Source organism: Narcine bancroftii, chromosome 6 (genome assembly GCF_036971445.1).
Source record: "Narcine bancroftii isolate sNarBan1 chromosome 6, sNarBan1.hap1, whole genome shotgun sequence".
NCBI lineage: Eukaryota > Metazoa > Chordata > Chondrichthyes > Torpediniformes > Narcinidae > Narcine > Narcine bancroftii.
This window is the reverse complement of record NC_091474.1, coordinates 30,299,793-30,315,252: the sequence shown is the minus strand read 5'-3', so window position 1 is coordinate 30,315,252 and position 15,460 is coordinate 30,299,793. Positions and strand designations below refer to the sequence as shown.

At 46.1% G+C, this 15,460-nt stretch overlaps 1 protein-coding gene across 2 annotated transcripts in view; it reads left to right on the top strand.

Moving 5' to 3' along the window:
• Positions 1–1,223: 1,223 nt before the first annotated feature.
• Positions 1,224–15,460, top strand: part of mmp24 (matrix metallopeptidase 24) — a 79,345-nt gene continuing 65,108 nt past the window's right edge. For both annotated transcript variants that reach the window (XM_069884581.1, XM_069884580.1), the window contains exon 1: positions 1,224–1,510. In XM_069884581.1, coding sequence (XP_069740682.1) covers positions 1,370–1,510 — 141 coding nt within the window. In that variant the 5' untranslated portion in view covers positions 1,224–1,369. The remainder of the gene's footprint in view (positions 1,511–15,460) is intronic.

Genomic DNA, 15,460 nt, shown 5'->3' with positions numbered 1-15,460 from the left:
TAAACCAGCATTTCGAACAGCATGGCAGAGAGTGCAGGATGGATACAAGGGAAAATTCATGCCAAAATGATTTTGGTTTGATGAGTAGAACTCATTCAATATATTCTATGTGGATTTTAATGAAGAGTTGAGATCTTACAAAAATCCAAAGGGAATGCTAAGTTGGAAAAGGCTGACTTGGTGGCAGGAACAATAGGCACCTGAGTGTTTCGGTGCTGGGGAGTCAGTGGCCAATTCATTTGGAAAACACCAACAACCCATTCCCAGTGTGTGATTAGTCAGCAAAAAGCAAATTTCTGGAGGAAATCAAGGGTGGGAGCTTCATTCGTGGGGGAAGGAATGAACTGCCCATGGGGAAGGATGGGAACAGGAGCAGGGGAAGAAGTGAGGGGAACATCGGAGTGAGGGTGACTTATGGCTGAAGCAATTGGCCAGAGGCAGAAGAAGGGAACAGAGAACATGAAGGGATGGTGAGAGCAGAGGGGCAGTCTGAGCCATGGACGTGTGGAGCAGGGATGTCTCTACCAGTTGGTGGGTGCTGTGATGGGCAGGAACGTCTCTGTCAGACAGTGGGTGCTGTAATGGGCAGGGATGAGTCTGCCAGACGGTGGGTGCTGTAATGTGCAGGGGTGTCTCTGCCATTCAGTGGGTGCTGTGATGGGCAGGGATGTGTGTGTCAGACGGTGGATGCTGTAATGGGCAGGGATGTGTCTGTCAGACGGTGGGTCCTGTAATGGGCAGGAATGTATCTGTCAGACGGTGGGTGCTGTAATGGGCAGGGATGTGTCTGTCAGACAGTGGGTGCTGTAATGGGCAGGGATGAGTCTGCCAGACGGTGGGTGCTGTAATGTGCAGGGGTGTCTCTGCCATTCAGTGGGTGCTGTGATGGGCAGGGATGTGTGTGTCAGACGGTGGATGCTGTAATGGGCAGGGATGTGTCTGTCAGACGGTGGGTGCTGTGATGAACAGGGGTGTCTCTGCCATTTAATGGGTGCTGTGATGGGTAGGGATGTGTCTGCTACATAGTGGGTGCTGTGATGGGCAGGGGTGTCTCTGCCAGACGGTGGGTGCTGTAATGGGCAGGGATGTGTCTGCCACACGATGGGTGCTGTGATGGACAGTTACGCGTGGGGCGGGGCGCGCGCTAAATCGCGCTGCTGACGCTGCCACCGCCGTGGTCCCCACAACCAGCCACGGAGTTGCCGCTTTAAGGCGGGAGGCTGCGCAGAGCGAGGCGGCGGCGGAGACACTGCGGAGAAATCGGACCCGGGACCGGGCGTCGGGACCCGGAGCGGGAGCCGGACCCGGACCGGCAACGGAGCGAAGCGGAGTTGGACCCGGATTGGGAACGGAGCCGAGCCGGGCGGCGATGGCAGTGGGCCGGGAGCCGCGGGCAGGGGTCGGGGCGGCAGCTCGGGGTCGGGCCGCGCTCTCCTGGACCGGCTGCTGCCTGCAGGCGCTGCTCTGGCTGCTGGCGGTGAGCGGGGAGGAGCGGCCCTTCATCGTGGAGGTGAGGGGGAGGGAAGAGGAGATTGGTGGGGAAGAGATGATGGGGAGGGGAGGTGAAGTGGGGAAGAGATGATGGGGAGGGGAGGTGGGGTGGGGAAGAGATGATGGGGAGGGGAGGTGAAGTGGGGAAGAGATGATGGGGAGGGGAGGTGAAGTGGGGAAGAGATGATGGGGAGGGGAGGTGAAGTGGGGAAGAGATGATGGGGAGGGGAGGTGAAGTGGGGAAGAGATGATGGGGAGGGGAGGTGAAGTGGGGAAGAGATGATGGGGAGGGGAGGTGAAGTGGGGAAGAGATGATGGGGAGGGGAGGTGAAGTGGGGAAGAGATGATGGGGAGGGGAGGTGAAGTGGGGAAGAGATGATGGGGAGGGGAGGTGAAGTGGGGAAGAGATGATGGGGAGGGGAGGTGAAGTGGGAAAGAGATGATGGGGAGGGGAGGTGAAGTGGGGAAGAGATGATGGGGAGGGGAGGTGAAGTGGGGAAGAGATGATGGGGAGGGGAGGTGAAGTGGGGAAGAGATGATGGGGAGGGGAGGTGAAGTGGGGAAGAGATGATGGGGAGGGGAGGTGAAGTGGGGAAGAGATGATGGGGAGGGGAGGTGGGGAAGAGATGATGGGGAGGGGAGGTGGGGAGGAGATGATGGGGAGGGGAGGTGGGGAGGAGATGATGGGGAGGGGAGGTGGGGAGGTGAGGTGGGGAGGAGATGATGGGGAGGTGAGGTGGGGAGGAGATGATGGGGAGGTGAGATGGGGAGGAGATGATGATGGGGAGGGAAGGTGAGGTGGGAGGGGAGGTGAGGTGGGGAGGAAATGATGGGGAGGTGAGGTGGGGAAGAGATGGGGAGGGGAGGTGAGGTGGGGAGGAGATGATGGGGAGGTGTGGTGGTGAGGAGATGATGATGGGGAGGGGAGGAGATGGTGGGGAGGTGGGGTGGGGAGGTGGGGGGGTTGAGATGGGGAGGGGGTGAGGTGGGGGAGTGAAGTGAGGAGGTGTGGGGGTGAGATGATTGGGGAGAGGTAGAAGGGGAGGATTGATGAAGGGGATGCGTGGAGGAGGAGGGATAGGTAGAGGTGGAAGAGGGAAAAGGGATAGGAGGGGATTGGTGGGTAGGAAGGGGGATTGGTAGGGAGAGGGGAGGGGTGATGGATAGGGGTGGGATTTGGATGGGAGTTGAGGATGGTGATGGGTAGGAGAGTGGTGATAGGTTGGGGGTGAATGGTGTGGGTGAGGCAAGGGAGGGAGTGGGGGAATTGGATTGGGAAAGGGGTGGGTTTGTGGGGGGGAAACAGAGAAGGGATAGGTGTGTGGGGAGTGGGTGGGGGAGTGATGGGTGGGAGGGTGTATGAGTGTGTGGGAGTGGTTGCTGATATCCTCGCCAGGGTAAGCATCTTGCAGCATTGTGCTGTAGTACCTGGTGCAGCCATCATGCCTCAGAGGAGGGGTGGTTGTCTCTGAAGGAAGGAATGGCGGCCAATCAAGCAAACTCCTTTGTTGTGGATGACACTGAGCTCTTTGAGTGTTGGAACTGCCCTCATCCAGGCAAGTGCAGAGTGTTCCATCATCTTCTGACGTGTACTGTTTTTCTGAGCTGATGAGTCACTGATTGCAGGATCCCCAGTCTCTGACCTGTTCTTGAAAAGCAGTGTTTACGTAGCTAGCCTGGTTGAATCTCTGCTGAAGGGTTAATGCCCAGTATGTTGGAGAGCAAACCCATTGAAGAGAATGTTGTTGTGTATCACAGGTACACTTTGTTGGAGGTGAATATTTCCTGGCAACTAACCTTCTTGATTAGTTGTCAGTTTTTGATTGGGAATTGGGCTGTAGGGATATGAGCTGCTTGGTGCATGGTTCACTCCCTGCCATTGACCATACCTGCAATATAATGTGGGCATCATTGGAATTTGGTCACAATTGTTCTGAATATCTATAAGTAATATTGGTCACAGTAACCTTTGGGGTTTAGAGCTGAACCAAAGGGACACATCTGAGCCAAACTGGACCTTGCAGCTTTAGGAAAGTGAGGTAAGACATTGAGCTGAATGCAGAGACAAGTCTTGGGACCCGTACCTTCTGCAGTGGTGCTCCTCATCCCTCTGAGGGTGTGTGACGTGGACACCTGAGTGTTAGGGTCACAGGTTGAATGTGGCGGAGGCAGTGTCTGATCAAAGGCAGTATTGACATTGCAAGCCATAGTAATTGGGCTCCAGCACCAAACACCAGACTCTCTTCCCATTCTGACTGCGAGCAATGAGTTGCATTGAGAAGTGGTATTAATGAAAGGAAGACCTTTGGGTCACAACCATTCAACATCTCCCTCCTGTCTTGGGCAGTACCTGTGCTCCATTATTCAGTTTTACAACCTGAGCCATTGCTGGGTCTTTAATCCTTTGTCTCTAATACTATTGGACTCAAAATTGTTAACCTCTAATAACCCTTTTTAACCTGATTTTGAAATAGCTATACATGCAACAACTGGTCTACTTTCACCAGATCTCCCAGTCAACCTGCTGCATCCATTTTCAATTTGCCCTTCAAGTATACTTTTATTTATCAATTGATATTCTTCCTGAGTTTGTCTAAGTTCTATCCCATCTAGGTTAACTGACGTGGAGGCAGAGAAGACGCTGTTAAATTGAGTCATAGAATTATAAAGAATGGAGGCAGGCAATTTGACCCAACTTATCCACACAAACCAGGCCATGCTCTCTAAATGACTTCAGTGCTGATCTAGACACTCAAATACTGGCAGTGACCCAATTTCAACCAGTTTCTGGAAGTGTGTTCCCGGTACTCCAGGTGAAGAAAGAACCCTCAAATAGCTTCAAAAAATTTCCCTCCCTTGCCTAAAGTGTCATTTTATCCACCTCTCATATGGGAAACCTTTCTTATACCCATCATAACTTTTATACCTCTGTCACATCCCTTCTTGACCCCCTCTGCTCCAGGGTGAACAAACCCAGCCTCTTTAATGTCATCTTATTGAACTGCTCCATTCCAGGTGACTTGCTGGTGAATGTCCACTGCACCCCCTTCCAGTGCTATTGCATCCTTCAAGGTGACCAGACTGCACACAGTGCTGCAGCTGATAGCTGACCATGGTTTCTCCTTCCTCTTGTGTTCAATGCCCAATTGATGAACCAACGTTGCTGTGTTTTTTTTACCTGTGCTGTCACTTTTCAAAAATCCTTGGACTGTTCTCAATGCTCCCTAAGACCCAACCATTTGTGTGGTATATTCTTGATCATTCTTATTCCCAAGATCACCACCTCACATTTGTCTGGATTAAACTTCATCTGCCAAGGTTCCATCCGTGTCATCAACACATTGATAGTACCCAGGAGTTAAAAATACCCTCCACAGCTCCACCAATCCTGTGCCTCCTACATGTGTGTAAATATGTAAGAAAGAAGAGAAAAGCAGGAGATTTGAGAAAGTATGTAAAATGATGAGGATTCTTGAGCTATGATTGTGGGAGGGTCTTCCTGATGGAGAGGACCTGAGAGGTGCAGGTAAAAAAAAATGAAAGGGCAGAAAGTTAAGAGTGATTGGAATCTGGCATCATTGCCTGCAGATGTGGTGGGCTCCCCTCCCCATCATCTCCTCCCCACCTCACCTCCCCTCCCCTCCCCTCCCCACTGTGGCTTCAACTGGCTAAGTACATGATGAAAAATGTACAGAGAAGGGGGCCAGGGTGAAACTAGAAATGTACTCTGTTAAAGCCAATGTGGATGTGATGAGTTGAATGGCCTGCATTGCATCTGTTCTAAATTCAGGTAGCAGAATTGAAGATGGCATTTCCTTTTGGAGTAGCTGAGGTCAAAGCACATCCAGTGAAAATCTTGGACTATTTCCCCTCTGAGATATTGAGGGTGTCTTTCAATGGAAAATGTCCTGAGGGATAAAGGCAAGGTGGATCGATTATGTGTGATCATCTTGCCTCCATTGAACTGGATGACAATAAGCTCCTGTTGGCTCTGCAGTCAGACTGGGACAGTTGCTGGTCTATGATTTGCCCTCTGCTGTGGTTTCAGGAGGCTGCCCCTGAGGCTCAGCAGTTCCCTCCTGAAATCTCCCTCTCCTCAAAATTTCTCTTTGAACAGCTTTCATTCCTCTCTCCTGAAATGCTCGCACAAAGCTGGTTGAAGATGTTTTGCTACGTTTAGATAGAGTACCTTCTGTTTAACAACCAGACTCAGCTTGTCAGTCCTGTTTTTAATTGCTGCACTGTTTAAAGAAACAAGCAGGGCTGTGAGGAAGGAGCAGAGGCGTGGATTTAACTGGGGAGCTCTTTCAAAGGGTTGTGTGTGGTAGGGACCTGTGTTATAGTTGTGTGTTGCTTCTCTGAGATGCCAAAGCACCATTACAGATGACTGGTATCCACAGTGATTTTTTTCCCCTCACAACCTGGGAAATAGGGCCAGAGAGTTGTCAGGAAGCTTTGACCCCTGCATTCTCCCATTTGTACAGCGTTGATCCCGCAAACCTGCAACTTACACCTTTGCCTCTGAGCTCTGGTAGCAACTGTTCATTAAAAACAAAAATATAATTGGCAAGGATTTGTGGCCGAAATCCCACCACACAATGTGTTTGGTAAACACTCAACTGGTGATGTCATCGGAACCAGATTTGTCAATATCAACATTGATGTCACTCTTGCCGGCTCCCTGATAAGTTGTTGTCACCATGGGTTTAGCCATAACAGACCGGTGCCTATTTTTAGGAATGACATTCACCAAAACACAGGTTTCTTTTAAACTAAGATATATAATTGCCTCTCCTGCAGCAGTGCTTCCAGCCAGGAAATCACAGCGAGAAGCAAATTAGCCAATAAACCAGGAAACTATCGATCAGGGAAAGCCCCCCAAGCTGGACTTGGGCAGAGACAGATTAGGCAATGGCATTTGTACCAGGAAGTGACTGTCTCCATCAATAACCTGGCAATCTTGACAACATCCTTGCCAAATTCCCAAAGATCCTGGGGTCAGGGATGAGAGGTGCCAGAGTTAAGATCACCATTGATTAGCAAATTTATTAGATCAGCTACATGCATTCTATGGCTGTGAGAACAGATCAGAGGCGGATAGACTTTGACAATGGACTCACCAAAGCTTTTCTACCATCTGCAAGACCTCTTCTGTAATTATCAACTGTAATATTTTCTCCACACGCAGAAACTAAAGGTCCTAGAGTGACATTGGGAGCAGAGGGTGATGGTGGAAAGTCTCTGACCAAGGTGTGCTGCAGCAGTGTTGGGACCCTTGTTGTTTGCATATATTAATGATGTGAATGTCATCAGCAAGATTGTGGATGACAAGAAACAATAGTAAGGAAGGTTTAATGAGGCAACTCTTGGACACTGATCAGATGGAAAGTTGGCTGGAGCATTGGCAGCTGACTTTGACAAGTATGAGGTGATGCATTTTGGGAGCTCACATAGAGTTTCATCACCTATGGTAAATGGCAGTGCACTAAGGAATATTGCTGAAGTCTATAGTTCTCCGAATTAAACAGTACAGGTGGATAGAGTGAAGAAGGCACATGGCACACTTGCCTTCATAGCCTAGGGCATACTGTATACAAATTGGGATATTATGCTGCTAAATACTGGCTAGACTATGCAGTTGTGGTCAGAACAGTGTAATAGGAAGATGTGGTTATGTTGGAGAGAGTGCAAAGGAAATTCAACACGAGATGGCTAGGTTGGGGTACTTGTGGGGAGAGATTTGATTGGCTTGGAGTGAAGGAGGTTAAGGAGAAATGTATACAGTTATAAGAGGCTTAAGGTGGGCTAAATAGAACGTTTTTCCCAGTAGTGCTATCAAAAATAGAGGGCACATTTAATGTGAGGGGAAGGGTTTTACAGATTGGTTGATTTCTTGCTGCCACAAAGGTAGTAGAATCAAATAGACCACTAGCTTCTGTAGCGTGTAGTCATGCCCACAATACCACCAACTGGGATTTGTATAGACAGTTATAAAGGTCAGTAGGGCTTGTTTCTGTGTTGTACGATTCTGCTTTTGAGGACATTTGAAAAGCAGATCCATAAGAGTTCTACAGGCCCTTTGGCCCAACGTTCACGGCAAACAAACAAATCCCTTTGTTCAGTCCCTATCCCTCTAAACCTATCCTATCCATGAACCTGCCTCAATGTCCCTGCTTCTACTGTTTCCTCTGGCAGCTGGTTGTCTGCATCCACCACACCCTGTGAAGGAGGTGCCCCTCAGGTCCTCTTTTAAATCTTCCCCCTCTCACCTTAAACCTTCTCCCTCTTGTTATAGTTTCACCCACCCGGGAAAAAAGGTGACCCTATCAATTTTCCTTGTGATCTGTGAATCTCTGTTAGTCCCCCTGAACCTCCTATTCTCCAGGGAACAGAGTCAGCAAACTAAATTGGGGGAGGAAAAATTCAGCGTAGAGTCTACTGAAGTTCAAGAATCAGTATAACAGTTAATAATGGTGAGACTGGGTACTACAAATAATCACAAAGGTATTAGGTTCAAATAATCCAGAAAGTGATTGCCCACCTCATTGTGATCAAGGGTTGAATGAAATTTCAATCATTATTTTCATGTCTGGAATAGGAAACAGAAGAATTGGTGTTGTAGGTATGCAGAACTCTGGTCAGGCACCCAGGTGTGGTGCAGGTGGGAGGGAAGGTGGGTCATGTTCAGCAGAATGATGGTGTTCACTGTCAGGACAAGGTGCACAAACCTTTCTTCATGGAATTTGGTTTAGATGGTGAAGAAAGATTAGATCAGTCTACTTAAAATGATTGGCACTCTGGTAGCAGGAATTGCATTAGATGTGCAGAAAAATTATAATTAGCAAGACAGGCAGAATATTGGATGAGATTATCGAGAGCTGCAGAGGTCCAGATTAGCTTGATGCAAGCAGGCATATTAGAATACCATTAGGATTCTGTCACATGGTCTAGTTACAGAGAAGTGGACTGGCCATTGCTTCATCATGGCCAAGCCGCACACAAATGCTGAAGGAACTCCGCTGGTCTCGCGACATCCAGAAGAGGTAAAGATGTGTACATTGCAGTGTCTGCAGACTTTTGTGTTTCACTCTTTTCTCATCATGACTAAACACTATCCCAGAACGTTCTCTCCAGTACCAGAGTGGGTTACCTCTGTCATCTGTTAGTTGCCGGAGGAGAGGTTCCCCATCCCTGAGTGGGTAATGGGCCACTAAATGTCACCAGATGAGTGCTAACTTTTTTTTTCAGCTAATTCTAGGCTGCGTGTGAGCTGAGATGCAAATAAAACTGAAAAGGGAGCAGTTAGTTGTAACTAGGGCAATTCTTCCTTCCATTCTGGAGTCTTCGAGTAGCTGTGCAGGTGGTTGATGTTGGAAGGGGAGAAATAAAACCCGTGCAGGCAAGGACTGCAAAACTGGTTAAAGGGAGGGTGGGTAGTGGGTACTGTTGCAGCAGCAAGTCTTGTCCATTCAGAGGTAATTCCACCTGAATTTTAGAGGTCTGAGGTGCGGCTGTCCCATTGTTCTCGATGTATATAAGTGGCCTGTGCTTGGGTGTTGGAAGTCAAGACTTTGAAAACTTGGCAAAATGAACAGTTGGAGTAGAATTCAGGAGGGTGTAGACTGCCCGGTGAAATGGGAAGCAAATAAATGTGGAAGGAAATGGTGTGAAAAGATTGTATCATCAAGGGTCCAAAGGAAGATGCAGCTGCCCTTGTTCTTGTATATGACAGGGCAATATATTAAATCTTTTCAGAAAATTATAGGCTTTGTGAATAGAAGCATTGATTTTTTTTTAAAGTGAAATTATGCAAATAAAGTGCAAGAGGTCATATTTGGTCTGGGGTAAAATATGCAGCTAACAGGTATAAACTGGTCCTTTTCAGGTATCCCGAGGTAGGGACTGGTGTGACCACAGTGTGCTGGGACTATTTACATAAATGGTTTGGATGAAGGCACCAAAGAAGTAGTTGCTGGATTTTCTTATGGGTTAAAAAAAAAATAGAGTTGTAAAGCAGACATATGGAGGCAACAAGGGCACAAGACGATAGATGCCAGAGGCCATTCAGTACTTCCTGCCATTCAATGTGATCTATGCTGATTTCAATTCCTCTTCTGTGGCTGTTTCCTCCTAAGTCCACCGTTAGTGTTTCTGTACTTGTGCTTTCAATTCTTCCAATGATCTAGGTCCAACAACCAGAAATATGCCACCCTCTAGAAGAGTCATGTAGCACAGAACAGGCCCTTCGGCCCAACTCATGCATGCTGACCAATTTAGCACCAAGGGCTAGTCCCATTTATCTGCTCTCTACAAGAAAAAATTTCTGTACACTGCATTAAATTATCTGACCCCTTGTGTCTATGTCCCCAATTCAAGAATTTCCCATTATGAATAAGATCTATGAAGGGTGTAGACAGGTTACGTGAATGTGCTTTCTTTTTCAATATTTTTACATTAAAAGTTAAAAAAAATACATTATACTTAGATCATACCAGTTCATCTGACCCCGCATTCTCAAACAAATTATATTACAGTAATATTTTATTATTTTTAAAAAAATCTAAATCCACTACCAAAACGAAGCTGTTTGGCAAGGACAGAAGAAAATAATTCCTAATCAAAGTAATAAATTACCTTATTAGTCAGCACTTCTGCATTCATATCAAATCAGAGATTATGAAAATAATTCATAAAAGGTTCCCACAGTGTTTGAAAATTTAAATTCAAATTGGAAATTGAGCATATAATCTTCTCTAAATTTAAAAATGACATGGCATCACATAGCCATTGAGCGTGAGTAGGTGGAACAATGTCCCTCCATCTGAGCAACACTGCCCATCCAGCCGTAAGAAAAGTAAAAGCTCGTAAATGCAAATCAGATGCCGTTAGAGTTGTGCCGCTCTCTCCAACCATGCTAAACAAAGCAGATAAAGGATTAGGCTTAAAATTAACTTTAAGAAGTACAGAAAAAGTTTGAAATACTTTAAGTGAGTGTCCAAGAACTGGCACATTGTCCATTTTGGCAGCAAACGTAAAAGCTCAGCATTTTACATAGATGGTGAGAGATTGTAGATTTCTGAGATGTGAACAAATCGGGGTGTGCAGGGTTTGACGAAGGTTAGTACTGAGGATCAATATGTAATTAAGAAAGCAAATAGAATGTTTTCGTTCTTTATGAGGAGAATTAAATCCCAAAGTAGGGAAGTTTTGCTTCATTTGTCAGTGCTTTGGAAGCAGTTCAGCCAGGATTCATTTGACTAACAGACTAATCATTGAAATGAGAGGATGTGGTCTAGTGAGTCGAGATTCACTACGTCCATGCTGGGCATCAAAATACTCTTCCTTTCTGAGGAGGGACGAAGATGATTGAGGGTGTCTATGTGGATGTCAGTTAAGCTTTTAATAAAGACCTGCAACCGCTGCAATCGTGTCTGCCTGTCCCGCATCGGACTTGTCAGCCACAAACGAGCCTGCAGCTGACGTGGACTTTTTACCCCCTCCATAAATCTTCGTCCGCGAAGCCAAGCCAAAGAAAAGACCTTCAAGATAGACTGAGACAGAAGATTAAGACACATAGGATCTATGGAGATGGGCGATTGAATACAAAACCATAGAATGTTACAGCACAGAAAACAGGCCATTCGACCCCTCTGGCCTTTGCTACCAATAAAACTACCTAGTCCCACTGACCTGCTCTCATTCCATAACCCTCCCATCCATGTATTTATTCAATTTATTTTTAATTTTCTAAATTTACCACATCAGATGGCACTCATTCCACACTCCTACCACTCTTTGAGTAAAAAAAAAACTTTCCCCTATATTCCCCTTACACCTCTCCCCTTTCAGCCTAAAGCTATGGCGTATTTATCTCCCCCCAATCTGTAAGTGGAAACATCCTACTCACATCTACTCTGTCTATACCCCTCATAATCTTATAAACCTCTATCGAGCATCCCATCCTTCTTCATTCCAAGGAGTTTAGTCCTGACCTGTTTAATCTTTCCCGGTAACTCAACTCCTGAAGACCTGGCAACATCTTAGTAAATCATCTCTGCACTCTTTCAATCTTATTGATCGCTTTCCTGCTGAGTTTTGAAAATGTTGACCACCTGCATATGAGAGAGAGTAGTGATTGAGAGGTGTGTCTCTGGCTGGAGGCCTTGTCACCTATGGTGTTCCACAAGGATCAGCACTAGGAACACTGAAGTATATGAATGATTTGGACAAAAGTGTAGATGGGTAGATTAGTGAGTTTTCAAATGACACAAAAGTTAATCGAGTTATGGATGGTGAAGATGGTGAAAGGATTCAGCAGGACGTGGATCAATTAGAAATGTGGGCAGAGAAATGACAGATGGGAAGTCATTTGAAAGTTAAATGTAAGAGAAAACTCTCCAGTAAATGGGCCAGCATTGATGTACAGAAGGATCTCACAGTGCAAGTTCACAGCACTCTGAAAGTGACCCTGCAAGTAGATAGTTCATGTTTATTTATCATCTGATTATAGCTCGAGTCCTGTAGACAGTTGACAGAATGGTGGCCGGTAGCCTTGTCTGCCTCAGCCTTCTCAAATGAGGTGGTGTGTTTGTCTTTGTCAGTCAGGGTACTGAGTATAAAAGTTAACAAATCAATGCAGCTGTATAAAACTTGGGTTGGGTGACATTTCACTGTTTATGGTTTAATGTAATGTATACCAAGATGCAAGGAAAATTTGAATTTTGAGTGCTATCCAGGCATAGTAAAGCATTGCCAATTTTCAGTGCCATTTTGAATTTAAAAGTTCACAGAAAGCACGTGGCAAAACAGATAAGAACAATTGTGACAATGGGTTACAGGCATTTTAACAACTCATTCACAGTGACTTCCCCCATTCCAGGAGCCACTTATCACTGGTGAGGGGAGGGAGTGGTGGGCAGCAGCTTTGGTCCCTGTACTCCAGGAAGGATGTGGAGGGTGCCAAAGGTTCACCAGGATGTGGCTTGGTTTGGAGATTTGGCTGCAAGGAGAGGTTGGACAAACTTGGATGGTCTTCAGTGGGTTGTGCAGACTGAGGGAAGACCTGATGGAAGTTTATAATATTGTAGCTGCATAGAGTCTTTTACCCAGGGTGGAAATGTCAAATGCTTGAAGGGAGAGTTTAAACAAGATTTACGAGGCAAGTGTTTCCCCACGCAGAGTGGAAAGTGCCTGAAACGTGTTGGGGAAGCAGTTATGATGGCAATGTTTGAGAGGCGTTTAGACAAGGAATGGAGGAATAAAGTCCCCATCGAGGCAGGTGGGGTGTTCAAATTGGCCTCATCGTTAGCACAGAGGTGATGGGCTGTACTTTGTTCTCTTCAGCAGCATTCAGTCTGTTGCCTTCTATACCATGGCATTTCAAGTGTTCATTCAGCAGTTCTTCAATGTTCTGAGAATACCTGTCTCCCTCAAACCTGCTGCAAATTTCCCCTCCTTTATCCTCAGCCTTTGCCCTCTGGTTAACGACACTTGTCTGAAGAGCAATGTTTCTCACCATTGTCCTGATTGCCTCTCATAATTTTCTACACCTCTATCTGGTCCCCTCTCAGACCCCTTTGCTCCCACCCAGTCTCCTGATTGGAAGTGTTGTGGACAGTGAATAATGCTTTAAGTTTGCAGAGGGATCTGGATCAGCTAGAAAAATGGGCTCATAAATGGCAGATGAAATTTAATGCAGATAAATAATAAGGTGTTGCATTTTGGAAGGACAAGCCAAGAAAGGATGTACATAGTAAATCACAAGATCTAAGAGCGGAGGAAGGCCAATCAATCCATTGGATCTGCTCTGCCATTTAATCAGGACCTGATTCTTATCACTCAGCCTCACTCCCCAGCCTTTTCCCCATAACCCTTGATGTCCTGACTAATCAAATGCCTGTCAATTTCTGTCTTCAGTAAACCTAACGACTTTGGTTTTACCGCCATCTGTGGCAACAAGTTCCCAGACTCATGACCCTGGCTAAAGAAATTTCTCCACATTTCTGTTTTAAATTGTCAGCCTTTTATCCTGAAATTGTGGCCTCTTGTCTTAGACTCCCCTACCATGGGAAATGCTAGGGCACTGAGGAGTGCAGCAGAACAGAGGGGATCTGGGAATTCAGATACATAGTAGATAGGGTTATAAAGAGAGCTTTTGGCATATTGGCCTTCATAAAGCAAAGTACTGAGTATAGGAGCTGGGATGTTATGCTAAAGTTATACAAGACCTTGGTGAGGCCAAATTTGGTGCAGTTTTGGTCACCTAACCAAGATCACAAGTTAAAGGAGCAGAAGCAGGTCACTAGGCCCATCGCGTCTTTTCCGTGACTCTACACTAAGCTGAATTATGTTCACACGTAGTTCCAATTTCCAGCCTTTTCCCCATTTACCTTGATACCCTTACTAATTAAATACTAGTCCATTTCCTGTTTAAATTCTCCCAGTGATCTGGCCTCCGCTGCTTTGTGCGGCAGTGAGTTCCACGGATCCATGACCCTCTGACTAAAGAAGTTCTTCCTCCTCTCTGTTTTAATTGGACAACTAATTTTAAGACTATGACCCCTTTTCCTTGATTCACCCATCAAGGGAAATATCCGCATTCACTCTGTCAATACCTTTCAATATTCAAAATGTCTCTATGAGAACCCCCCACCCCCCCCCCATTCTCCTATACTCCAACAAAGACAACCCAAGAGCTGTCAAATGCTCCCATACACCTGCCCCTGCATTCCAGGAATCCTCCTAGTAAATCTTTGAACCCTCTCCAACAACATCACATCTTTTCTAAGATAGGAGGTCCAAAACTGTACTCAGTACTCCAAATGAGGTCTTCCCAGTGCTCCATAGAGTCTCATAAACACCTCTCTACTCTAATATACTATACCTACTGAAATGAATGCTAGCATCGCATTCGCCTTCCTCACTACCAATCCCACCTGGGCATTAACCTTTAGATGACTCTGCACAAGGACACCCAGGCCTCTTTGCACCTCCGAGGATTGAATTTTGTCCCCATCCAAATAGTTCTCTGCCTGTTTATTTCCACTGCCAAAATGTAGAACAGAACACTTCTCAACATTGTACTTTATCTGCCATATTTTTGCCCAGTCTCCCAATCCATCTATATCCTGCAATTTTACAGTTTCTTCAACAGTTCCTGCCCCGCAACCTATCTTAGTGTCATCCGCAAATTTGGCCACAAAACCATTCATTCGACAATCCAAATCATTAATATAGATTGTAAACAGCAGGGCCCCAAGACTGACCCCTGCAGAACACCACTTGCTACAGACAGCCCTTAATTTGTTACAGGATCCCTTAATTTCAACCCTTTGCTTTCTGCTTATCAGCCAGTTTTCTATTCAGAAAAGATATCAATAAGATTGAAAGAGTGCAGAGAACATTTACTAGGATGTTGCTGGGACATCAGGAACTGAGTTACAGGGAAAGGTTAAACAGGTTAGGATTTTATTCCCTGGAGCGTAGAATGAGTGGAGACATGATAGAGATATTTAAAATTGAGGGGGATAGACAGACTAAATGTAGGTAGGCTTTTTCCACTGAGGGTAGGTGAGATGCAAACTAGAGGACATGGGTTAAGAGTGAAAGTGGAAAATACAGGGAGAACATGGGCGGTGGGGGGAGTGTGGAATGAACTGGCAGCTGAAGTAGTAAATGAGGGCTTGATTTTAACATTTAAGAAGAATTTGAATAGGTGCCTGGAGAGGAGGGTTATGGAGGGGTATGGGCTGGGTGCAGGTCAATGGAATTAGGCAGAATAATAATTTGGCACAGACTTGAAGGGCCCATTTCTGTGCTGTAATGTTCTATGGTTCTCTTTGTTACTGAAACACTCCATGAAAGCAACATGCTACTGAGTATACAAACATGCTGGAGAAACTCAGCAGGTCATGCAGCATCCATGGAAAGCAATAGGCAGTCAGTGTTTGAGAATTCAGGAAGAGAGCTC